The sequence below is a fragment of the Enhydra lutris genome, unplaced genomic scaffold (genome assembly GCF_002288905.1).
Source record: "Enhydra lutris kenyoni isolate GAN:26980312 unplaced genomic scaffold, ASM228890v2 scaffoldscaffold4, whole genome shotgun sequence".
Taxonomy (NCBI): domain Eukaryota; kingdom Metazoa; phylum Chordata; class Mammalia; order Carnivora; family Mustelidae; genus Enhydra; species Enhydra lutris.
In genome coordinates, this window is record NW_019154088.1 from 42,857,414 (window position 1) to 42,884,891 (window position 27,478).

At 35.8% G+C, this 27,478-nt stretch overlaps 1 protein-coding gene across 8 annotated transcripts in view; it reads left to right on the plus strand.

Annotated features, from left to right (window-relative positions):
* The window catches only part of LOC111162061 (TOG array regulator of axonemal microtubules 1), an 80,462-nt gene that overhangs the window by 29,171 nt on the left and 23,813 nt on the right, over positions 1–27,478 (plus strand). For 5 of the 8 annotated variants that reach the window (XM_022526255.1, XM_022526272.1, XM_022526264.1 and 2 more), the window contains exons 6-12: positions 1,352–1,584; positions 4,588–4,688; positions 9,455–9,607; positions 13,037–13,135; positions 14,361–14,536; positions 15,273–15,426; positions 25,195–25,348. In XM_022526255.1, the coding sequence (XP_022381963.1) occupies positions 1,352–1,584; positions 4,588–4,688; positions 9,455–9,607; positions 13,037–13,135; positions 14,361–14,536; positions 15,273–15,426; positions 25,195–25,348 (1,070 nt within the window). The remainder of the gene's footprint in view (positions 1–1,351; positions 1,585–4,587; positions 4,689–9,454; positions 9,608–13,036; positions 13,136–14,360; positions 14,537–15,272; positions 15,427–25,194; positions 25,349–27,478) is intronic. The other 3 variants (XM_022526286.1, XM_022526293.1, XM_022526281.1) reach the window with 2 other exon arrangements.

Genomic DNA, 27,478 nt, shown 5'->3' on the forward strand with positions numbered 1-27,478 from the left:
ATATGTACAAGTTTATTTATCTTCATGAGCTATGAATTCTCAGTTACTCCATTTATACTATAAAAATCTGTTGCCAATGTGACAACCCTATACTTACTAATTATGTCAGAGAAGGAATGTGGTTGTTGTATTACTTTGGATTCGGAGCACTCTTTCCATAGATGCTTTCTTTTCATCATATTAGTCTGCCTGATGTCAGGTTTAAAAAAGTGTTTTACATTAAATGTGTGTAATGAAACACTCAGTTATATTTTGTGGTCTTATTTTTGCCTACTTTTAAGATGTAAGCATCATACACTGAGAGTTTGCTCAATAAAATAAAATTAATGCATATTCATTTTAAGGGTATTTCTTTAGCATTAAGCATGTGTACCAAAATTGGCTCTTAATAAATTAATTAGTCATTCCAACTTCTGACTGCTTGTAAAATCTTTCCTTCCCTCCAAACCCATAGTTATATTTCACTGGTACTAGGAAAAGAATTCATTTAAAGGGAAGAAAGTTCTAGAAGGGTCATTTTCCTACATAACTCATAAATTTCATCTGATGCTACATATTTTTGCATTATTTGTATGAAACCTTAAAAATAGCCCTTTATCTTTTAATGAATAATTGAAAGGATAATTTCTTTTATATAATTATTGATAAATATAGGAGGATAGTACTATTTTTATAATGGCAAGCCTTCTAATTCTAAGGATTTACTAGGGAAGTGGCCATACTGTAGAATCAACCATTTTAATTGTTATAATAAAAATGTAAGTGAAACAGTTTATGTATGTTTCTGGGTTCCTTAATTCATTCAGGTTTCTATTCCCAACTTTAATATGTTTGTAAGAGCATCTTCTACTCTACATTTCTAGAAATACTTGGTTTCAGAAGTCACATATAGTCATCTGTTATTCTCTGACCCCTAATACTGGCAATCTTGATATAAACTTCTAATTTTAGAAAACATTACTTTTCACAGAATTTCTAAATGGCCACATCTACACACCAATGACCTAAGATTGGCTAGACCTTTCTGACCTCAACTCAGATGTCTACCATCTGATTGAATGATTCATTTACTAATTAAATTTTATTATATTAGTCATTATTCTCAATGCCGGAAATACCATGGTGAATAATAACTTGAAATCCTTCCTCTTACATGGCTTACAGTTTTGTTTATAAATTGGTTGTTTATAAAATACGTATTTTTATTATGTACAAATATGTTAATATCCATCTTGTTAGTACCAGATTGGAGACTGGCTAGCTAGGTATAGTGGATGGAATTTAAAATCTAAGGATAACCTTTACTCATATAAATGTCTTGTAAAGTTAATTGTTGTTGTTTTTTCCTTAGATGCAGAGTTCTCTCAGGTCCCTTCGTAATAGTGCAGCTAAGAAAAGAGCAAAACTGAGTGGCAGTACTTCTGATCTTGAAAGTCCTGATTCTGCAATTAAGCTCGACTTGACCATGGACTCACCGTCTCGATCTTCCTCTCCAAACATCAGCTCTTATAGTGAAAGTGGAGTTTATAGCCAAGAATCATTGACTTCTTCTCTGTCTACAACTCCCCAGGGGAAGAGAATAATGTATTTTATTTTTTGATGTGTTAAATGAATGCTGATCTTTTAATTTGTAGCCTGATCCCTAATACCGTATTTGAAAAAAAACTTAACTATTTTCTAGTTCTTTTTTTTTTTATTTTTTAATTTTATTTATTATTTGACAGCAAGAGACACAGTGAGATAGGGAACACAAGCAGGGGGAGTGGGAGAGGGAAAAGCAGGCTTCCTGCTAAGCAGAGAACCCGATAGGATGCAGGGCTCTGGGATCATGACCTGAGCCAAAGGTAGACGCTTAATGACTGAGCCATCCAGAAGCCCCTATTTTCTAGTTCTTAAAATGTTGAAGTACATTTAGAAGACAGTGGGAAAGTTTATAGATACTATCTAGCTTGGCTTTGGTTTGGGATGCATGGAGAAAGAGAACACATCAGCTGTAACTTAGAGCACCTGCAGTAATATAAACCCTTATTTCCCAAGTCCTAGTTGTTCTGCCTGAGATTTATCCTAATATTCTTTGTTCTTTAGCTCTATTCTGGATTATTGAGTCTTTTGCAGTGACCTATAAGCTGTTTTTTATATTTTTATATTACTGCTTTCATTGAAAACTCAGCACCAATTTTCTCTAATTTGTAGATAAACTCCACCCAACTGTTACCTCTCCTTTTCTTATATTTTGTTGTTTCATTGTCTTGTAATAGTTCAGGCCTCTGTGCCATAGCTTTTGCAGCCTTCCCAGGAATCTCCTTACAGCAGTTCTAGAGTTAGAGTCCTGGCCACCCCAGAGCATTTTTTTCTAGTACAACAATTCAACAAACTTTACCAGATTACCTCAGTGACCTCTAAGTCTTAGATAGTGATCCCACCTTGATTTCTGAAAATTCCTGTGGCTCTCTTCTAGGATTTTGGGAAATCTCTTCCCTCTTTATTTTAGACAAAAACCTAAGAGTAGAGTTGCTAGGTCATAGGATAGTTATACCTTTAGCTTTTCAAATAACTGATAAACAGTTTTCCAAGATAACTTGTACAATTTTATACTCCCACAAGCAAAATATGAGAGTTCCAGTTGTTTCACATCTTTGTTTATATTTGTTTTTGTCAGTCTTTTTAACTTTATTTTCCTTTGATTTTTATCCTGAACCATGGTTACCTACAGCTACTAGCCATAAATATTCAAAATTAAATTTAAATTATTTTCAGTTAAGTGAACTGGAATCTTTAACAATGTAGGTAATTAGAGACTGCATAATCAAAGGGCAGATGGTGTTTTATTAATTCTAATGGAAAAGGGTGTTTCAGCAGTTCGCAGGTTTAAATGAAAATTAAACTGCTGTGAAAAGTCTGTCTTATCCCATGATTCCATTCTCTACATTTTTAACTTTAAGTAGCAGCTTATTTTGCAGTTGGAAATTTTTTCTTACTGGAAATTCCTTTGTTGTAATTACCTAGGTAGAATAATGCAATATATTTACAAAATGAATTTGGAATGGCTACCTGGGCTGGTGAAGTAACTGTTTACAATTAGTTATCAGACATTTAAAGTAGATATTTACCTCTTTAGACCTGAAGTCCTTCCCTTATCTTCTGTGGATGTCAAGTTTTATGTTAAATACTCCTGCAGTTGCAAGGTCCTTTAAATAATTTAGAACCTAGTTGGAAAGAAAAGAAAAGTTCATTTTATACTATAGCATTTACAATTCACTATTCTCTATGTTGTCTCGTGGAATTCTTCTCTTCAGATACTGAACTCTGTGAGGAGGAGTTCAATATACCCTCATTTCTGGACTCAGTGACCTTTAATGAATTTTGTATTTCCACAAAGTTTAATGGCTTTTTTTTTCTTTTAATTTCTTTCTTCTTTTTAGATTTGTTTATGCACCACACCCAGTGCTCCATGCAATACGTGCCCTCCTTAATATGCCCCCTACCACCATCCCTCCAAAACCCTCAAAGTTTGTTTCTCAGAGTCCACAGTTTCTCATGCTTCATCTCCTCCTCTGGTTTCCCCAATTCACTTTTCCTTTCCTTCTTCTAATGTCTTCTATGTTATTCCTTATGCTCCACAAGTAAGTGAAACCATATGATAATGGACTCTCTCTGCTTAAGTTTAATAGCTTTAAAACAATTATTCTTAACCAGCTTGCGTCTTGCCTTAAGAATCATGGCAAAGAGAGCCACTGTTACCTTATGTAGGGCTTTCATCTTTAAGTGGGTTGGGGAGGAAAAACTCTTGAGAATCATTCTTCTAGAGACTAAAGTATTTTCTTGAACAAGTCAGGTACATGGTATAAATGTAAATTGACTAAAGAAACATATCATCTATTCTAGAGAAATTACTCTTTAAAAATGTTTAACATTAAAAATTTTTTTTAAAAAGTTTAACATTGACGTCTCTCTAGGCCAATTAACAAATATGCTTACCCAACTACTAAGAACTATGCTCCTTTGTAAAATCTCTTCTTTATAATATCCATCACTGGCTTTTTGATATTACAACACTTACGTGATTTTGAACAGTTCCTTTATATTCAGATTTAACATTCTTCAGTCACTTTCTTTGTGAAACAAAGCCTGTAGGTCTTTATGATGTCAGAAAAGTATAGCAGAATAATTCAGGAAGAAAATGGCATGTGCTAATATAACCCACCTGTTGCTTATCTCTAATTTGTAATGCATTTAAGTCTCCTTTTTTGTATTATTATCTATGAGGGCAAATAGTATATTAGATGATTAGGAATCATTTGCTTTGGTGTTGGAATGAACTCTCTTTGGATCAGTTTTGATTTTTCTTTTTTTTGACCCAACAAAAGGTTATATAATATGAGTTAGAGAATCTTCCCTGCCTTTGGTAATCCTTCCATGAATAATTAAGAATTGCCTATATATCAAGTGGTTGGAAGTTCAAAAAGTGAACTAGGAATACCGATGAAAAATATTCTTAGCTATAGTTTTTATACTTGCTCCTGCCTTACTATTTAAGAATATTTTACTATCTTTAATGTGTATTGAAATTACTTTGTTTCATTGTAGGTCAGACATATTTCCAACATTTGGATCAAAGCCTTGTCCAACAAGACTTTCTTCTGCAAAGAATAAAAACTCTGAGATAGCTGACCAAAGCCCCAGTGCAGGTATTTTATATTATAGCTATTTTATAAATATGTTTTATAGAAAGTATGATTTTTTAATCAATTATTTTTATTAACATATAATGTATTATTTGCCCCAGGGGTGCAGGTCTGTGAATCATCAGGCTTACACACTTCACAGCACTCACCATATCACATACCCTCTCCAATGTCCATAACCCAACCACCCTCTCCGTCCCACCCCTACCCCAGCAACCCTCAGTTTGTCTTGTGAGATTAAGAGTCTCTTAATGGTTTGTCTCCCTCCCAATCCCATCTTGTTTCATTTTTTCCTTTCCTACCCCCCCAAACCCACCACTCTGCCTCTCAAGTTCCTCATATCAGGGAGATCATATAATAATTGTGAAAGTATGATTTTTAAATGATATAAAAAATGGTAAAAAAAATAATTTCAGATGTAGAATTTTTATAGTTACCAGTTAAGACTAATCATCTTTTTAACTCCTTAAAAGAGCTTTTTTGGCAAGTATTGTATTATTCTTGGAAGAAAAAATATTTACCAAAATAATTGATCCCCCTTAAGCTCATAGGTGTGCCTTAGCCTGGCTCTTCCATCTGGACATTTTGGTTTAAGTGATATGAAATGTGACCTGGCCAGCAGAGTTTTGAAAGCCCTCAGGGTGATTCTAATAGGCAGCATAGTTTGGAAGCCACTAGGCATCACAAAAGACAATTTTTTAAAAAACACACGTAACTAATAGTTAAGTTTGTTTGTATCTTGTTAAGAATTTCATGAACTAACCTGGAAGTCTCTGATATATAGTATCACTTTTCAGAAAATAGATTTAGTTATTAGTAATCTTTTGGAGAAGTATTTGAATTCTCATCTATTTAGGATGGAAACTGCATGTGATTCTTCTTTATGATTGGTAACACTGTTTTGGATTATGAGTGAATTATAACACATTGGCATTTATTTTCACATGATCTCAGTATAAAAGTCCTAACAACTTTAAGGCTACTCTACCTTATATATAATTTCCTCTCTAAAAAGCTATGTATGTATGTATTTGTCTACTAACATTTTAAAATTTCTTGCCCCTAAATATGTCTTAATTTCATCTCCTCTTTTTAGTCTCCATTATCACTTTTATTCATTTCTTACTTACTTAGCCTCCTAAGATTTTTCTCCAGCTTCAGTCTCATTGTCTATAATCAGTTCACCTCAGTGCAAGTCTGACTGTATTGCCCAACCTAAATTTATTTAGGGCATTCTTCCATGATCTGTCTCTGTCTACCTTTCCAGCCTCATATTTCACTTCATTCATTGTAATTTTGTATTCCAGTTAAATCAGACCACTTTCAATACCATTTCCTCTCTTTTTGTAGTTACATGTACAAATTCTTCTGGGTGAAATGTGGAATCTATACCACACCCCATTCAGCTCTGAAAATTGTTCAGTTGCTTTTTCTGGAAACCCTCCCCATTCACACAAAAAAATTGATTATTACCTCTTTCATGATATCTTTACATTTTGCACTGACATCTTTATAGTGGTATTGGCATTATTTTACTTCTTAGGACTCTCAGATTCTCAATCCCCAGAGATTATTTACCTCTGATTACCTACCTAGTGCCTTTATTATCATGAATGCCTAATTCAACCATACATGCCTGGTATATTGGCTTCCACAAAGCTAGTGTTCCACAAAGAGTTAGTTAATCTATTAGGCACAGGAAGACAGTGTATATGTGTTTTGGAGTCTGAAAGACCCCAGATGGAATCCCAGTTTGACTACATTCATGAGCTGGGCAAGTGATTTAACTGCTTTGAAATGCAGTTCCCTCATCTGGTAATGTAAACCTTGAGAAGGAGTAATGAACATTTGAGTATAAGCACCTAATGCATAGTAGACACCTGGCTTTTATTCCCTTAAAGGAGGAGACACAAAGAGATATAACACCTAAACGTATTCCTAAATCAATTTTTAAGGCTGATTATTACAGTAAATTCTTCATAACATTATGTAAGTTATTGGTAGCCTTTGTCTTGTTTGCAAAAGTGAAGCCCTCTTCTGGAAGAATATGTTTGGAGTTAAAAAAGAATAGATTTAAAAAACCTAGATTTGGGGGCGCCTGGGTGGCTCAGTGGGTTAAATCCTCTGCCTTCAGCTCAGGTCATGATCCCAGGGTCCTGGGATCGAGCCCCACATCCGGCTCTCTGCTTGGTGAGGAGTCTGCTTCCCCCTCTCTCTCTCTCTCTGCCTGCCTCTCTGCCTACTTGTGATCTCTCTCTCTGTCAAATAAATAATAAAATCTTTAAAAAAACAAAACAAAACAAAACAAAAACCTAGATTTGAAATTCCCCCCAACATCATAAGCCACTTAAGTTTTAGTAAAGTGAAAAAGTTCTTAAAGCAGTACATACTTCTATATACAATATTTGGTGTTTGCCAAACTTGTCTAATATTTGGTATTTCTCAAACTTGCCTGCCTTGGGATCACCAGGGATACTTGTAACAGAGATTCTTGGACCTCACCTCACAACTAATGAATTGATCTTCAGAGTTAAAAATCTGTATTTTTAACAAATAAGTATTTTTACGATCAAGTTTTGGAAATTCTGCTATTGAATTCACAGTGAGATATTCTTAGTTAAATTTAACATGCCCTCTAAATGTAACGTTGCTAACAGTTTAGGATTTTATAAACTTGGGTTTACATTTTTTGTGTGTGTGTGGGATAGATAGGTTTTTGTTTTTAGTAAGTAAATGATTCCTCCAAGTTTATCATTTAATTGATAAAGTGTAAAAATGGTAATGCTTAAAGGCTATCTGAAAAGAAAACCAAAAATAATTATGTAGATACTATAAATCCAACTTGTCTTTGTGTCCTCATTTCTAGTAAATATTTCCACTAGGTAAATGTGCTATAGGTAATTTATATAGGTACATTTCCTGAATTATGTTATATTAGACTTTTTTTGTAGCATCAGATTAGTAATACCTGCTATTAATAAAAAGCATTTGCACCTAAATCCAGTATCTTTATGACACTACCTTTATGGATTAACTATCAAAACAAGAAGAGTTCGGGACTCCTGAGTGGCTCAGTTGGGTAGGCGTCTGCCTTCGGCTCAGGCATGATCCCAGGGTGCTGGGATGGGCTTCTTGCTCAGCGGGGAGCCTGGTTCTCCCTCTCCTTCTGCCTGCCACTCTCTTGTGCTTGTGCCAGTGCCACTGCTTGTGCTCTCTCTCTCAATCTGTCAAATAAATAAATAAAATTAAAAAAAAAAAAAAAACTAAGAGGAATATAGACAGATATCCACGTTACTCCCAGAAGTTCTCTTATCATTTAATACCAAACATTTTTTGACTGTCTGTGAAGTGACTTTTATTGCCTTTTACCCTGCAGTCCTCTGTTGACTGGTTGCCACCAGCCACCCCTTCTCCCTCATGATCCTGTTTTTTATTTAAAAAAAAAAAAAAACAACATAATAATATTAAGAACAAATTGTGTTTTGTTACTACTACCTAATGGTATTGTAGGGAACTATATATATGAAAATGGATGGTGACTTAAATATATATTATGTAGAATTTTCCATTTAGTAGATATTTTGTGATTTTAATAGCTTCAAAGTATTGGTATAGGGTGGTCAGTCGAAACGTTCAAATGTAGATTAAAATTATTTTTGATATTTGTTAAAAGGAGACCCACATTAGGGTTTTTGTTTTTATTATTTTAAGATATATTTATTTATTGGTATGGGGACAGGTGGAGAGGGAAAGAAAGAATCTCAAACACACTCCCCAGTGAATGAGGAGCCTGACCTGGGGCTTGACCTTAGGACCCTGAGATCATTAGCTGAACCGAAGTCAAGAGTTGGATGGTTAGGGGCGTCTCGGTGGCTCAGTTGGTTAAGCCACTGCCTTCGGCTCAGGTCACGATCCTGGAGTCCTGGCATTGAGTCCCACATCAGGCTCCCAGCTCTGTGGGAAGTCTGCTTCTCCCTCTGACCTTCTCCCCTCTCATGCTTTCTTGCACTCTCTCTCAAATAAATAAATCTTTAAAAAAAAAAAAAAAAAAGTCGGATGCTTAACTGACTGAGCTACCCAGGTGCCCTGATTTGGGTATTTAGAGTATCCCTTTATATGTATTTACTTAATCCTCACGACCATCCTGGAGGGGTAATACTATTATCCCCCATTTTTACAAATAAGATTAAGTGTCTTGCTCAGGTTCTGTCCGCAGTTTAAGTGGCAGTGCTACTATTTAAAGCCAGGAAGCATGATTACAGATTCTGAGTTTAGTCACTGTGGAGTGTACTGCTTCACCAGCCACACTAGGGTAGACCCATTACACAAGAGTAGGAGAGAAGAGAGAAATGGAAAATATCTCTCAGGATACAGTTTAAAAATTCTAGATTTAAGAATTTTTCTTTTTGCTATAAAGGTTTATATGTCATTTAAACATTAAATGCCTGTAATATTTTAAAATATATATATTCTTGGTTATCTCTTCCAAGCATTGAATTTTGTATTTCATTGTAATTTTAAAGCCTGTTTTATAAAATGTTTTGGATATAGTTTATAATAAATGTTCTTAACTGCTAGTAAAAAGTATAACAAAATTTAAAATAAGATAAAACTCTTTAAATTACTGTAATGTTATAATTTCTAATGTTACATCGCTGACCTTTTTAAAAGTCCTAGAAGGCAAGATAGATTTAGAGGGGAGATATGTACCTATGTATAATATTACCTGAATCATTCAAATAAATATTTTTATGTATTTTATCTTACAGGGATTACAGCATCCAATGTAAGCATAATTGGTCAACGTATGAACTATGGGTTTGGATGTGGTGATTTTGAAGATTATAGGTCCCATGACATTTCACCTAGTGTTTTCAAAATACAAAATAAGGAACCCCCAAGACATTATAAACATACAAAAGGTTAGTAAATTTCACAAATTAATTTTTAAAATTGAATGTCTCTAAATCCTAAATTAAGTGTGTCAGAATTCTCCCTAAGCATGCCAATAAATGGAGATTTCTCAGTTTTGAGATTTTTCTTACCCCTCTGCTGATGTGTTACTGCTTCAATAATTTTGCCAAATAAGAGAACATACAGGTTTCATGTATTGGTTAATGGACTTGCCTGAGAAGCCAGAGCAGGGAAGCGACTACATAGGAGGTTAAAACTCGGGAATCTCTGGTGACGTCTCCCCCGCCAAGATTACACACACACACACACACACACACACACACACACACACACACACACTTTACAAGACATTTTAGCACTAAAATGGGGTAGAGAAATCATGTGAATAAATAAGTCCCAGATGCCTACTTAGGTTGTAACCGTGGAATAAAACTGTAGAAACAGGAATATAGTTTTCCTATGGTAGAACCTGGGAAGGCTTCTTTGTTATCACTAACCATTATTAGTAATTTACATTCTTTTTTTTTTCCTTTAAATTTAGTGGAGCAAGCAGCTCCTCTGTGATTGTTCGTTTTTTCAGAGAACCTATTAAAGCTACATTTTAAAAAATTTCCTTTAGGATAAAGAGGAAGTTACTTTAAAGGGTATAAATATTTAAATAGAGTAATAAGAAGTCAGTGTATTTAGGTATTTAATCTCCCAGTAACTCTAAGGAGCTGTCATTTTTTTATTTGTAGCAACCATGATTATAATAGGTCAACTTTTGTTATTTTTTTTTCTTTTTTGCAGATGATATGACACTTTATTTTTTTTAACTTTTGTTATTTCTGATAACCTGAAGTCACATATGTGTGGGTGTGTGGGTATATCTGTGTGTCTGTGTAGGCAGTCAGGCATTTTAGGACATCTGTTTTTTGTGTGTGGAAATAAATTGAGTAAAGGAAAGTTGCTTGGAATTTTTTTTTTTCTTTTATCTTTCTTTTTGGTAAATTTTTAAAGTATTTCATCCATGATGTGATTCAATATCCGTTCTTTGTGAAAGATTTCTTCTCTCTCATTGTTTTTACAAAAGAAAATGACAGGGTTTTTTCCTATTTACTTACATATTTTATTTCTCATGTAAAGATAATCAATACAAAAATATTTTTCTTCCTAAAAGTAACTCATACCCTAACATATAATTTTTTTAATTTTCTTTTTTTAGAAATTGCTTTGAAATAATTGCTGAATATCTTTATTCACTACTATTAGTACCCTTTTTTGGACAGCAGAATCGTAAAAATGTTTGTAACTTTTGACCAGCAGTTATTTCTAGTCCAGAAAATTACTTCATACACATACTTCCAACTCTAAACCAAACACCTATTGTATCTTTTTGGTCAGGAGAATAAACATGCTCAAAAACCAAACTAACCTTCCTTTCTAGACCAGTTCCTTTTCCTTTGTTTTCATTTTTATTAGTAGCATTACTCTTTTTCCAGTTATGTGGACTTAAAACTTTAGAGTCATCTTTGTCTACTTCTCCTTACCCTCCAAGTTCAGGCAGTGGTGACGATCCTACTAGTTCTGTTTAATATGGGCCTTCATTATCTCTTCCTTGGATAATTGCAATAAATTTCTGAATAAGACATCTTGCCTCTTATTTTATCCATTTTTACTTCAGGCTCCATACCCTTCCAGAATTAACTTTTTGAAGTATAGTTACCATCTCTTCCATACTTAAAACCTTGAGTGGTTCCCTGTTTCCCACAGAATAAATTTTGTGCTCTGCAGCATAATTTTTAAGACCCCTAATAATCTTGTGTCAGCTGAACTTACTGAATTATCTCTTACTACTCTTTTCATTCCCAGTGCTCTGGCATTCTTAGTACTGGAAGTTTTCTTAGGTGGCAATGTACAGTCAGCCTAGATGTCTGTTTCTGATCCTAATTTGTTCATAGCATGTCTGCTTTTTGAATACTGGCTAGAATCCATTTCTTTAGAAAGTTTTCCCCACTTAACTGGTGTGGAGTAGTACAAATTATTTAAAAGTAAAGGTATTGCATCTTTATATTCCTATTAGGCTTTGCATGTAATGGTGTCTAATACCACATGTTAAATGAATGGAGCGGTGATGAGCCAACCCAAACTAACAGTGTAGCCTTGGATAGTCACTCAAACATTGCATCCTCAAACAATCAGATTAAAGTGACTTTTGAGTACAGTGCTCAAGGGAATAAAACAACTTCCAAAAGAAATATTGGCAATAGGTGGCATATATTAATGGATTCATTTTGCAAGAAACTTCAGACGGTTTTACGATTTGCTTTCAGAACTACTTCTTCCCATTCCACTCCTTTGCTGGTTGTTCCTTTGAACCTGCCCATTTTCTAGCATATTCATGTAAAGCCCCAATTAATGACTTAAGAAAGTGACTAGGGATAATGGTTAGAGTTTTAGCAAACTAGCTTTTATGAGTTAGTATTTTCTCTTTCACTATTTGGATGAATGAGACAGAAGTAACAAAAAGGTTATATAAGATTAGCTTATGTGTCAAGAGTCTTTTAAGCTTATTTTTTCTTTATATTTTACAGTTGAGACCCAATGAGCAACATTTCCTTCAGTGTTTTGTTTACAAAAAAATGTAGTGTAAAAAGTAAAAGTAACATTAAAAATGACTAGTTATATCAGCCTGATAAATGAAGTTAAACTACTTAAGGATAACATGTTCTTTATATGTTTCCTCTTGAGATTTGTCTAATCAGTCATTTCTTGACAGACTATGTATACACTTTATGGACAGATTTTGAACAAATTGTTCCATTTACTGAGATTTGCTTTCCTTTGTCACTTAACACCTTTTGAGTCTACCTGAGGTATCTGTTTGTAGATCCCAAATTAATGATACTTTGCTTTTCATTTTTTCTGTCTTGTAATGTTCATCTAACATATATTTATTGAAAACCTACTATATGCCCTACTAAGAGGCTCTGGAAAAGCATAATTGAAACCAGACATGGTCCTATCTTCATAGAGCTTACAGTCTAGTAGTAGAATAATTAAACAAATAATCGCATACTGAGGTGAAAGTTAACCTAGAAAATTACAGATTGCTGAGAGATTGACTTGGCTGTTTTTAGGAGTCAGAGGCTTTCCTTCGTGGTTACCTTTTGTTGCTCATTTATCATGCTGTGATTATTTTCTTATATATCTTCCCATTCTTAACTCTGACATGTATATAGTCCTTAGGGGAAGGAAGGTCTCTTTTCTCTCTACTGCCTAGTCAAACAATGTATTCTAATTTCAAATATTTATTAAATTAATAAATAAGTGTGAATAAATAAATTATAAAATCCATGTATGAAATAAAATTTTTGTTTTAAAGGACCATGTTATAATATCCTAAAATACTATATAACAACAATATTAAAATGTGGGGTTTTTGTTTGTTTCTTTAGCATTTACAGGGTCATCATCAAATTTACAGCAAATTCCCAGTTTTGACTTCATATCCACAAATACCTTACCAGAAGACTCAGTAGTTGTTGTTGGAAAAGGTATTTCCAAGTTATTTAGCTTGTTAATTGTATGTGTTCTCCACACATAAGCAGAGGATATCACTAAAGAACAGAGAAGAATGTGATTCAAGTGTTGATCAGAACTTCTTTTATTAGAACTTTCTTTTTAAGAAATTATTAAATTGAAAAAATTAGAAGTGATTAATTTTAGATTTCTGTCTTCTAGCAAAACTAAGTAAATTCATGTGAGTAATTTTCAGAGAGATACTTTATGTAACAGATGCAGCTTAGGGACTTCTAAGACATTTTTAGGATAGCTAAGACAGCTTTATCACAGTTTAAGTTCAAATAATAGTCCTTATTTATAATTTATCAGCTTAGTATTTAATATAATTTCATTATTTTCCATACAGAGTATAGACAAATCAGAATTAACACCTATTACATATTTTTGGAGGATTAGAGGACCTTTGAGCAATATATTTGCAAATATTCTTTAAAACTCTTTTTTCTTTTCAACTTTATTGAGGTATAATTGGCAAATAAAACTGTAAGTGATTATTTGATATCCATATACATTGTGAAAGGATTCCCCCATCAAGTTAATTAACACATCTCAGTTAGTTTCTTTTTTAATCAAAAAAGTAGAATGTGATGATAGACATTGATGATCGACATTTTATTTTTGGTAAATACCGTGAAATAGGATGAAATGCTTGGAAAGCTTTCCTAATTGTTTGCTTGGTAGAGTCTCATTAAGTTAATTTGAGGCCCTTCTCAGATTGGCTCCAACCTACCCTTGCAAACTTAGTTTCTGTTATTCTTCTGCCTTGTTCTTAACCAAACTGAGTTATTCACTTCATTTATGTGCTTTATACTTGTTCAGCTCTTCTTCTAAGCATTACCATCTTACAAGATGCCCTTCCCTCCTCCTTCATTTACCTGCCCAAATTCATTGTGTCTTCTAATTCCAGCTCAAATCCTTGCACTGAAATTATCTTAAACACACATCATATCAACCTTTCCTTCCTTTAAACTCGTTATTACAATATGCAATTCTCAATTAATATTATTGTGAAATGTCTAGTGATACCTGTATGATTGTCCTGTTACGGGATTTATTTTTATATTTATTATTATTTGACATGTTTTTCTTACTAACTATATTGTTAATTTCTTAAAGTCAAGAGCTTGTCTTTAACTTTGTTATTAGAGTGTGATCACATAAATACTTAATGGCAATTTGATGGTGGGTTAATTTCAGGTGTATTTGGAAGTCCAAATTCAGCACCAGCAGCCTGCAGCCAATCAGTGATATCTTCTGTGGAAAATGGAGATGCATTTTCAACTAAACAAAACATTGAACCACCATCAGGGATTTATGGAAGAGCAGTCCAGCAAAATATTCCATCATATGTTGATGTTGATAATGAAAAGGATGTAAGATTATTTGCTGATTATTAGGATAAACTCAAGCCTATATTATATCATTGTGCTGTGTTCATCAGATTTGGGGTGATGAAGGTGTTTTGATTAAAATTTTTAAAATCTCAGGGTAATTGAAATTTCTGATCCTTAATCATTTAAATAATGGATTATTTTTCTTTCTAGCAAAAATATTCTCACTCTGGTATAAAGTATCTAGTATACTTTAAACTATACATGTACTTTATGTTTGTGTGTGTGTGTGTGTGTGTGTATGTATTTACATACTCAACAATTTTCTAGGACACTCAAGGAGTAACAGACTGGTATCCTCAGGTACAAATTTAGTTATGATATTAGCACCATGTAATTCTATTCAGTTTTATTTGATTTTATTTTAAGATTTTATTTATTTATTTATTTGACAGAGAGAGATCACAAGCAGTCACAGAGGCAGGCAGAGAGAGAGGAAGGGAAGCAGGCTCCCTGCTGAGCAGAGAGCCCGATGAAGGGCTCAATCCCAGGACCTGAGATCATGACCTCAGCCAAAGGCAGAGGCTTAACCCACTGAGCCACCCAGACGCCACTCTAGTCAATTTTAAAATTCCTAAAATAAGGACTAAAAATATATATATTTTACTTTTTTATATGTAGACACTTAATGTCTCTATGTAGTTGTCAGAGATGAAGATAGCTATGTTAAATAACAAACTCCCTGAATACTTACAGGTATTTCAACTTTTTCATTCAGATTAAAATTTCTATTTCAAAATCTACTTATGACAAGATGAGACAAAAGAGAAAAGAGGAAAAAGAACTTTTTGACATTAAAGATTGTGAAAAGAAGGAACAGAATTCCTGGGAGCGAAAGAAAACTACAGGAACTGAGAAAAAGACGTCTGAAAGTAAGTGGAATTTAACTTTTGGTGTGTTTTTCACCTGATACTATTCTAAAGCTAGTGTACCTGTGGTTTAACGGAAGGCTAATAATGGAATATGTTGAACCATAACACTGAAATTTGCAAGACCCAGTAGCATCTAACTATTATAATAAATTTTAATTATTTCTCATAAAGAAAGAAGTTGAATGACTGTTTTTCTCCCTTCTAGACTTACATATTTTTGGAGATGAGGTGGGAATATCAAAAAATCAGAGTTCCCCTTTAGAAAATATTGCCTTCAGCCCTCCATTGAAACAGGGACCTGTTTAAAAAGGTCATCATCTTTAGTGTTTTCAGATTCCTATAAGTAATTTGTTTAAATGTAAAGAATAATGTCACAAATGCTGGTTAAGCTGAAGAGACCACATATGGTTAAGTGCATTTGTGATGAAAAGAGCACTAAGCTAGTAGGAGTCAGTGGACAGACCTGGCTTCATAATTATCAGGCCTCCCTTTTTAATTAACATTCTGACCTGGAAATATGCCTTAGTTTTTTGTCCCTAAAAATACCCAAATTATCTCAAAGGTCTCTTCTGTGCTCTCTGCAAATATTCCTGCTTCACTAAGGAGTGGTGTCCCATTTTATAGCTGGGGTTAAATGAGATTGTGAAGTTGGTTTATTATCAGATCATGATTTTTAAAAATCATTGTATTTATCACTTATTCAGCCTACCATTCAGTATTTACTAGCTCTTAACACCTGGCCAAGGATGGCTTTCATGTTTCCTGTGCTGTTTTTGAAAATATTAAATAGGACTCAGGCAGCTAAGTGGGAGGTGGAACCCTCGATGGGACAGTGTGGTCTCAAGATCCTCAGGGTCACAGGAAGACCAGGGGTGCCTGAGTGTGGCAGAGCTCCCATGTATCGGAGCAGGGAAGCCGGCTGCAATCAGTGAGCCCAGGAGTGGTCTCTCACCTTGGGGTTGCCATAAACTGTGAACTGAGGCACAGTCAGATCCTGTTCAAGTAGGGGCCCAACAAGTGGCTGAACTGGGGGAGAGCCTTCTTTCATTCCCCAGGGGGAATGGTGTGGGAGCACACCACAAGAGCCTGTTGGGTTTGGAGACTCCACATGGGGTTGGGCACCTGAGATACAAATGCTTGGTCACAGGCCAGTGAGCACAGAGTGTGGCTAGAGAGCTAGGAGATAGGAGTGATTGACTGCTTTTCTCTGACGGCTCACAGAGGAGTGGGGCTCTGAGCTTTCTATGGCCAGAGGGGTGGGGCTCTGAGCTTTCTAGGGCCAGAGATTGGGAGGCCAGCATGTTCGTTCTCATCCTCAAAAGCTGTGCAGAAAGCCTTCAGGGAACAAAAGCCACATAGAGCAATCCTGAGCCGGATTACTTAGCCTGGCCCTGGGCAAGGGCAGAACAATTCTGGGTGGGGCAAAGACATTTGAGAATCAAGGCAACTGGCCCGTCACTGAGAAGATGTCACTGAGAAGATGCACAAGTCTGTGGAGTTTGGTACATGCAGAGGGGGAGACAGATTGACCTGGAGGATCTTTTGAGGGGAGTGGACTGTGACATTGCGGCTTTCAGCTGGAGATTCCCGCACAGCCATGTTTGGTCTGCCCCTCTAAAGAGAAGTGGAGGGGCGCCTGGGTGGCTCAGTGGGTTAAGCCTCTGCTTTCGGCTCAGGTCATGATCCCAGGGTCCTGGGATTGAGTCCCGCGTCGGCCTCTCTGCTCCCAGGGAGCCTGCTTTCCCCCTTCTCTCTCTGCCTGCCTGTCTACTTGTGATCTCTGTCTGTCAAATAAATAAATAAAATCTTTAAAAAAAAAAATAAAGAGAAGTGGAAAGACACCAGGGAATTAAAGCGGCTCAGCCAAACAGCTCACATTAAGCCCATCTCTCTGACAAGGTGTGGGGCAACTCCACCCAGGCAAAGACACCTGAGAAGCTGAGCAACAGGCCCCTCTCCCAGAAGACAGACTGAAAGAACAGGTGAATAAGCTTAAGCTTATTTCCCACAGAACTGTAAAACTCAGCACCAGGGGAAAATAATATTGTAAGCTCCTGGTGTTTCCTCACGACTGGCTTATACTTCAAGCTAAAATTTTATATTTCTCTTTTAATTTCTCTTCTTACTCTTTTTTTTTTTTTAAACCCTGCTCCCATTTCAAATAGATTCGTATTTCCCAGCCTGTTTTTAAGTCACTTCTTTTATTTTCTTTTTCACATATATGTTTTATATATTTACACCCCATTATAGTCCATTTTTCACTCTATTCAATTTTATCTTGCTATATATGTAAGTTCTGATTTCTTTGCAATTTTGGGATATGGTTTCTTCTAACACAGAGACCAAAAATCAAGCAAGAACAAGTAGATAACTGTGTCCACCCTGAGAGATTATAATCTCTGTCCTTTCCCCCTTTTTTCTTTTCTTTTCTCTCTCTCTCTCTCTCTCTCTCTTTTTTTTTTTTTTAATTGTTTTGGATCGTCTTGGCTTTGATGGTATATCTGTGGTAGCTTTCAACCACTTTGGATTTTTTCTTATATGTATTTTCTTTGGGTTGTGGTTGATATTTTGGACTCGGTACATTCCCTCAACCATATCCCTCAACAGAATGACTAGGAGGAGGAACTCTGCAACAAAGAAAAGAACGAGAGACAATGTCCTCTGCAACAGATATAATGGATATTGATATAAGCAAGATGTTAGAGATACACTTCAGGGTAGCAATTATGAAGTCAATAACAAGGCTTGAGAAAAGCACTAGTAACAATATAGAATTTCTAAGGGCAGAAATGAGATCTAATCAGGCTGAACTTCAAAATTGCTGTGAATGAAATGCAGTCTAAACTGGATACACTAACAGCCAGGGTAAATGAGGCAGGAGAATGGATTACTGATCTAGAAGAGAAGCTGATAGAAAGGAAGGAAGCCGAGGAGGATAGGAACAGGCATTTAGAAGCCCATGAGAACAGACTTAGTGACACCATGAAAAGTTCCAATGTCGGAATTATTAGGATTCCTAACTGGTTGGAGAGAGAGAGGACTAGAAAGTATATTTGAGCAAATCACAGCTGAGAACTTCCCTAATCTGGGGAAGGAAACAAGCATTCATGTCTAAGAGGCAGAGAGAACCCCTCCCAAGATCAATAAAAATAGACCAACACCCTGGCATATAATAGTGAAACTTGCATATCTTAGAGCCAAGGAAGCTATCCTGAGAGCAGCTAGGGGAAACAGGGACTTTACAGGCAATGTGATGGCATTAAATGCGTATCTTTCAATAGTTACCTTAAACTTGAATGGCCTCAATGCTCCCATGAAATGGCACAGGGTTTCAGATTGGATAAAAAGACAGGACCCATCCATATGCTGTTTATAAGAGACTCATTTTGAACCTAAAGACATCTCCAGATTGGAAATGAGGGGATGGAGAACCATTCGTCATGCCAACAGACCTCGAAAGAAAGCTGGGGTAGCAATTCTCATACCAGACAAATTAGATTTTAAACCAAAGACTGTAATAAGAGATGTAGAGAGACACTATATCATACTTAAAGGGTCTATCCAACAAGAAAATCTAACAATTTTAAATATCTCTGCACCCCCCCGAACATGGGAGCAGCCAACTACATAGACCATCTATTAACCAAAATAATTATATTAATAATAATAAATTAATAGTAGGAGACCTTAACACTCCCCTCTCAGCAGTGGACAGATCATCTAAGCTGCTCAACAAAGAAATAAGAGTTTGAATGACGCTTTGGACCAGATTGTCTTTGTAGATACATATAGAACATTTCACCCTAAAACAACAAAATAATCATTCTTCTCGAGTGCACATGGAGCATTCACCCGAATAGACCACATACTGGGTCACAAATCAGGTCTCAGATGATATCAAAAGACTGAGATTATTCCCTGCATGTTATCAGACCACAGTGCTTTGAAACTGGAACTCAATCACAAGAAAAAAATTTGGAAGAAATTCAAACATTTGGAGGTTAAAGAACATCCTGCTAAAGAATGATTGGGTCAACCAGGAAATTAAAAAAGAATTTTAAAAATTCATGGAAACAAATGAAAATGAAAACACATTGGTCCAAAACCTTTGGGATACTGCAAAGGTGGTCCTAAGGGGGAAATACATAGCCATCCAAGCTTCTCTCAAGAAAGCAGAAAAATCCAAATGCTCAAGCTAACCTTATACCTAAAGGAGCTGGAGAAAGAATAGCAAATCAAACAGAAACCAAGCAAGAGAAGAGAAATAATAAAGATTAGAGCAGAAGTCAATGAAATAGAAACCGAAAGAGCAGTAGAACAGATCAATAAAACTAGAAGCTGGTTCTTATAAAGAATTAATTGATAAGCCTCTGGCCAGATTTATCCAAAAGAAAAGGTAAAGGATCCAAATCAATAAAATCATGAAAGAAAGGGAAGAGATCACAACTAATACCAAGGAAATAGAAACAATTATTAGAAATTATTAACAGCAACTATATGCCAACGGAGTAAGCAAACTGGAAGAAATGGTGCCTTCCTGGAAACTTACAAACTACCAGGACTGAAACAGGAAGAAAGAGACAATTAGACTAGACCAATAACCAGTAACAAGATTGAAACAGTAATCAAAAACCTCCCAAAAAACAAGACTTCAGGGCCAGATGGCTTCCCAGGGAAATTCTGTATAAAAAAGAAATCATACATTGGCAAATTAATCAGTGTGATAGATTACATTAACAAAAGAGACAAGAAAAATGTGAGCCGGGCATCTGGGTGGCTCAGTGGGTTAAAGCCTCTGCCTTCTGCTCAGGTCATGATCCAGGGTCCTGGGATCGAACCTCGTTTCGGGCTCTCTGCTCAGCAGGGGGCCTGCTTCCTCCTCTCTTTCTCTCTCTCTCTCTCTCTCTCTCTCTTTCTCTCTTTCTGCCTGCCTCTCTGCCTACTTGTGATCTCTGTCAAATAAATAAAATCTTAAAAAAAAAAAAGAAACATATGATCCTCTCAATTGATGCAGAAAAAGCACTTGACAAAATACAGCATCCTTTCCTAATTAAAACTCTTCAAAATATAGGGACAGAAGGAACATTCCTCAGTATCATAAAAGCCGTCTATAAATAGTACACAGCAAGTATCATTCTCAAGGGGAAAAACTGAGAGCTTTTACCTTAAGGTCAGGAACATGACAGGAATGCCCACTCTCACTTTTGTTCAGCATAGTACTATAAGTCCTAGCCTCAGCAATCATGCAACAAAAAGAAATAAAAGGCATTCAGATTAGCAAAGAGGAAGTCAAACTCTCTTCTCTTTGCAGATGAAATATACTTTATGTGGAAAACCAAAAAGACTACACCCCAAAATTTCTAGAACTCACACAGTACACAGATATAAGTTGCATTTCTATATACTAACAATGTGACTGAAAAAAAGAGAAATTAAGGCATCTATTCCATTTACAATAGCACCAAAAATCGTAAGATACCTAGGAATAAACCTAACCAAAGACACAAAGAATCTGTACTCCAGAAACTATAGAAGACTCATGAAAAGAAATTGAGGAATACACAAAGAGATGGAAAAACATTCCATGCTCATGGATATGGAAGAATAAACATTGTGAAAATGTCTTGCTGCCCAGAACAATCTACACTTGCAGTGAAATATCTTTCAAAATACTATTGACATTTTTCACAGAGCTGGAACAAACAATCCTAAAATTTGTATGGAACCAGGAAAGACCCCAAATTGCCAGGGGATTGTTGAAAAAGAAACCAAAGCTTGGGGTATCACAATGCCTGACTTCAAGCTCTATTACAAAGCTGTGATCATCAAGATAGTATGGTATTGGCAGAGAAACAGACACATAGATCAGTGGAACAGAATAGAGAGCCCAGAAATGGACCCTCAACTCTATGGTCAACTAATCTTCAACAAAGCAGGAAAGAATATCCAATGGAACGGAGATGGTCTCTTCAATAAATGGTGTTGGGCAAATTGGACAGCCACATGCAGAAAAATGAAACTGGACCATTCTCTTACTGGCAAATTGGACAGCCACATGCAGAAAAATGAAACTGGACCATACCCAAAAATAAACTCAAAATGGATGAAAGACCTCAATGTGAGACAGGAACCCATCAAAATCCTAGAGAACATAGGCAGTAACCTCTTCGACATGGGCCATAGCAACCTCTTTCAAGACATGTCTTTAAAGGCAAGGGAAACAAAAGCAAAAATGAACTTTGGGGGCTTCATCAAGATCAAAAGTTTTTGCACAGCAAAAGGAACAGTTAACGAAACCAAGAGGCAACCCATGGAATGGGAGAAGATATTTTCAAATGACACTACAGACAAAGGACTGTTATCCAAGATCTATAAAGAACTCCTCAAACTCAATACTCAAAAAACAGATAATCACATCAAAAAATGGGCAGAAGACATAAACAGACATTTCTTCAAAGAAGTCATACAAATGGCTAACAGACACATGATAAAATGTTCAACATCACTAGCTATCAAGGAAATACAAATCAAAACCAAAATGAGATACCACCTTACACCCGTTAGAATGGCAAAAATTAACAAGATAGGAAGCAACAAGTGTTGGCAAGAATGTGGAGAAAAGGGAACCTTCTTACACTGTTAGTGGGAATGCAAGCTGGTACAGCCACTCTGGAAAAACAATATGAAGGTTCATCAAGACACTAAAAGTAGAGCTACCCTACGACCCAGAAATTGCACTGTTGGGTATTTACCCCGAAGTTATAGATGTAGTGAAAAGAAGGGGCACATGCACCCCAGTGTTCAGAGCAGCAATGTTCATGATAGCCATGTAGAAGGAGCCAAGATGCCCTTCAATAGATGAATGGATAAGGAAAATGTGGTTCATATATCAATGGAATATTCCTCAGCCATCAGAAAGGATGAATACCCACCATTTGCATTGACATGGATGGAACTGGAGGGGGATCATGCTATGTGAAATAAATCAATCAGAGAAAGACAATTAACATATGGTTTCACTCATACATGGAACATAAGGACTAGCGTGGAAGACCACAGGGCAAGGGAGGGAAAACTGAATGGGAAGAAATCGGAGAGGGAGACAAAGCTTGAGAGACTCTGGACTCAGGAACCAAATTACAGGGTTACAGAAGGCGGGGAGGGGATGATCTAATGAAGTGATGGATATTAAGGAGGGCACATGTGGTGATGAGCACTGGGTGTTATATGCAACTGATGAATCTTTGAACACTACATCAAAAACTACTGATGTACTATATGCTGGCTAATTGAACATAATAAAAAATAATTTTAAAAAATAAAAGAAAATAAGGAATAAACTGCTTGATATTTGAAAAAAAAATTACATATCTTGGAACATTCAGTATTCCAAGTGAAGTTTACCAAATATGGAAAAAAGTAAAATAAAAAGAAAATATTTTTTTAAAGTTATAAAAAATATGAATGCATGGAAAAAATAAAAGTTCACAAAAGTCATCCTCGCTTATTTTTAAAAAGTTAAAAATAAATAAAAATATTAAATAGGTCTTAGATATAGTAGAAACTTGGAAAAATCAGATATTGAAATAAAAAATCTCATATACTATCATAAACATTAAGAAATATTGCTCATTGGGAACCTGGCAGGCTCAGTTGGTTAGGCCTCAGTTGGTTTGGCTCAGGTCTCCCTGATCCCAGGATCCTGGGATCGAGTCCCACATTGGGCTCTCTGCTTGGTAGGGAGTCTGCATCTCCCTCTGCCTGCTGCTACCCCTGCTTCTGTGTTCTCTCTCTCTGTCGAATAAATAAATAAAATCTGCAAAAAAAACCCCCAAATTATTGCTTATTGCTTTTGTTTATTATTGTTTAATGTAAGGAATAAACTGAACTATTATAAACATTTTGAAATTTATGTTGGGTGTGAAGTCTAGGTATCCACAAAAAAACCCAAAAAGTACAGAAAAAATAAATATATAAATGTGTTCTTGGACACCATCCTTAACATCTCTCAAAGATACATATAAAAGATAGTTGAACTAAATGACTGTCTGATTGTTCCTAGTTTGTATTTCTTTTGTAATGCAAGAAATTTAGAAAACTTTTTTTTTTAAGAAAATTTTTTAAAATGCTATCTTCTCATCACTAATTGTTGAGTGTGACTGATAACAGATGTTGACCTGTAAAATTACTGGTTAAACATGTCCCTAAGAACCAGTTAAATATAGGCATTTGTGTTTAAGCCTATTTAAGTTTAAGCCTATTTGCTAACATTCTCAAATAATTTCACTATTTATTAATGTCATAAAATCTAAGGGGATAAAACCCCTCAAAACTTCTTATCTAAGCTGTAAAAATACTGTCTGTTACTGTTACAGCAGGGAAAGAAGTATAGATAATAGTAAATAGGACAAGTTGATAAATATGTTTATGATAGTCATTTTCTAGTGTTTAATATTACCTTTTTAAAAATATCTTGTGGGTGCCTGGGTGGCTGTCAGTTAAGGGTCTGTCTTCAGCTCAGGTCATGATCTCAGGGCCTTGGAATTGAGCCCCATCTCAGGCTCTCTCCTCAGCGGGGAGTCTGCCTCACCCTTTTACTCTCTCTCCCCTACCCCCAAGTAAATAAATAAATAATCTTAAAAAAAAAAAAAAACTCTTAACATGAAAATATAACTAATGCATCCTTACCCATTTAAAAAAGCCAGTGCAGGGTCACTTGGGTGGCTTAGTTGATTAAGTGTACTACTCTTTATTTTGGCTCAGGTCCTGATCTCAGGACCTGCATTGGGCTCTGTGCTGATTTTGAGATTCTTTCCCTTTCCTTCTCCCTGCCACCAACCCACCCCCTCAGCTTGTGCACATGCCCACTGTCTCTAAAATAAATACATAAATAAAATCTTTTTAAGAAATATGAATACACAGTTTATTTGATCTTCTTGATCTTTTCCTTTCTAATACTTGCACTGCAGGTATCTTGTATTATTCAGTGACCCCAGGGCATTACCCTGAGCACTCTATGATGATTTGTTTCCCTGACATCGGGGCAATACCTTACATCTGGAAAATGGTTGGTAAATGATTATGGAAAAAATACTGTTCTTATTACCACACATGGTCTTAGGATTTGTAATAGACCATTAATTCTAGTGGGTAGCAGAAAAATTGTATTTTTGGAATTCAACTGGAATTCTTTACACAGGGACTCCTGGGTGGCTCAGTAGGTTAAGTATCTCATGTGGTTTCAGCTCAGGTCATGATCTCTGGGTCTTGAGATCCAGCCCCCAGGCTTGCTCCACACTCAACACTGAGTTTGCTTGTGTCTCTCCCTCTACTCCTCCCCCAGCATGTGCTCTTGTGCGTGTGTTCTCTCCATCTAGAAGAAGTAAAATCTTTTTTTTTTTTTTAAAGAATTATTTACTATGAAGCTTCATTTTCAGTTGTCATTTGTATAGTAAAACAGGCATATATCCACGTTTTTATAAAATGGGACCATAATACTTCTTACTGATTTTTAGCTTCTTAAAGCTCGACTTTATTATATGACTCATGACTGAAAAACCACTTATATATTTATATTTGATATAATTAAGTAATTTTGTATATAAAAAATAAAGTTTTAAATAGCTTTGTTATCCAGGTATTAGAAATTTTATTAAAGTCTAAACTGATAATACTAGTTTCCATAAGAAATATTCATAGAATCTGTAGTCAGAATATCATTTGTATCAGAGTTCTCTAATGCTTTATTTAATGTTCTTTTTATTTTAGGTGAAGCATCTCCTGGAGGCATTCCACAGTATAAAGAAAGGATGTCATCTGTCACCCATAGTCCTGAAATAATGGATACATCGGAACTACGGCCATTTTCCAAACCAGAAATAGCACTGACAGAAGCTCTTAGGCTTTTAGCTGACGAGGATTGGTAAGTTCACCATCCTTACTTTAAAACTAAGCTGAGGGGGCACCTGGGTGACTCAGTGGGTTGAGCCACTGCCTTCGGCTGGGGTCGTGATCTCAGGGTCCTGGGATTGAGCCCCACATTGGGCTCTCTGCTCAGCGGGGAGCCTGCTTCCCCCTGCCTCTCTGCCTACTTGTGATCTCTCTCTCTGTCAAATAAATAAATAAAATCTTTAAAAAATAAATAAATAAAATAAAACTAAGCTGAGTTCCAGAAGTTTCCTGAAAAATTTTTATTAAAAACTTTGAGGGACGCCTGGGTGGCTCAGTTGGTTGAGCGGCTGCCTTCGGCTCAGGTCATGATCCCGGCGTCCTGGGATCGAGTCCCACATCGGGCTCCTTGCTCGGCGGGGAGCCTGCTTCTCCCTCTGCCTCTGCCTAGCACTCTGTCTGCCTGTGCTCATGCTCTCTCTCTCTTTCTCTCTAACAACTAAATAAATAAAATCTTTAAAAAAAAAAAAACTTTGAAACATTGCCTATTAAAATAGTCATAGAAATTATTATTATAGTTCTGAGTCTGAGTTTTTTTTCAGCTTATTAATGTAACTGAACTCTGGTCCTAATAGCACTGTTTACTACCAGTTTTAACTTATATGTAAAGATAGAGTTTAGCTTTATTATGGATTACATAAACCTTTTGGTACTAAAATACAAATCTCACCTTTTCCCTAAGTGTTTCTCTGTGAAATCCATCCTGTAACAATCCTGAAAATACTTATCTGTTACTAGCATAGCTGCAGCAGCCACGTAGCCCAGCCCACTTGGAGCATACACTGGCTGTACTTGTCCCATTTCCTTCCCTACTCCTTCAGTATCTCTCTCCATTCCCATCCTCCATATCCTCAGTTTTACTTCTACTAGACCATATTCATCAATATTAAAATGTGCTATAATATCCCCTGTTTTTTAAAAAACCTCCCTAAACTGCACATCTTCATATTTCTTTTATTCCCCTTTTTTAGCCAGGTCCTCGAAAAGGCTGACTCATTGTCTACTTTTTTACCTTATTTTCTCTTCTCAGCCTTTAATTGGCTCTCAATCCTCCCTACCGTGACAACCACATCACTAAAACTATGAAAGTTGCCATCTTGCTGAATCTACATTGGTTATTTTTAGTGGTCATGTTAGCCTTTTAGCAACATTTGACACAGTCGACACTCCCTTCTTTCTGATTTTACCATTGAAAAATCAAGAGTTTCTTGGTTGTTTTCTTGTTTTAGTATGTTCTTACTCCTTTTCTTTATTTGACTTCAAAATGCTCCATGCTTGAGGCATTCTCTACCTACATTTATTCCATAGATCCAGGCTGGCAATCATTTTCTGTAAAGAGCCAGATAGTAAATATTTTAGGCTTTGCAGGCCAAATGTCTTTATCACAACTCCTCCACTTTGCAGTTGTCATGTAAAAGCAGCCTTAGTATGAAAACAAACATGTATAGCTATATTCCAATAAACTTTACTTATAAAAAATTCTGATGGGTCCAGATTTAGTCTGTGAGTCATAGTTTGCCAACCCTTTTTCTAAATGATTACGTTCAGCTAAATGTATGTCTCGATTCCGGGTATCTTCTTGACCTCTAAACTTAAAATCCATCAGCCTGTTTGACATTTTCACTTTGATGCTTACTGACATTTTAAATTTAATATATCCAAAACAGAACTCTTGATTTCCTACTTCCTGCCAAGGTGGGTTAACAGGCATAAGATTGCCTATACATCTGAAAGAACTAAAGAAATCATACAAAATATATGAAACAGTGGTTTTCAAAATATTCCTCACTAGACAGTGTAAATTAGTGATACTTGAAAGACAGGAAACAAATAAGGTGAACTCTGTAATTGCCCTGGCTTAACTTCCTGCACAGTTTCCAGGTTATAGCTCAAAGAAGAGAATCCTATGTAAATACCAGCAGAGATGGAAAATGAAACAGTGGTTTTCAAAATATTCCTCACTAGACAGTGTAAATTAGTGATACTTGAAAGACAGGAAACAAATAAGGTGAACTCTGTAATTGCCCTGGCTTAACTTCCTGCACAGTTTCCAGGTTATAGCTCAAAGAAGAGAATACTATGTAAATACCAGCAGAGATGGAAA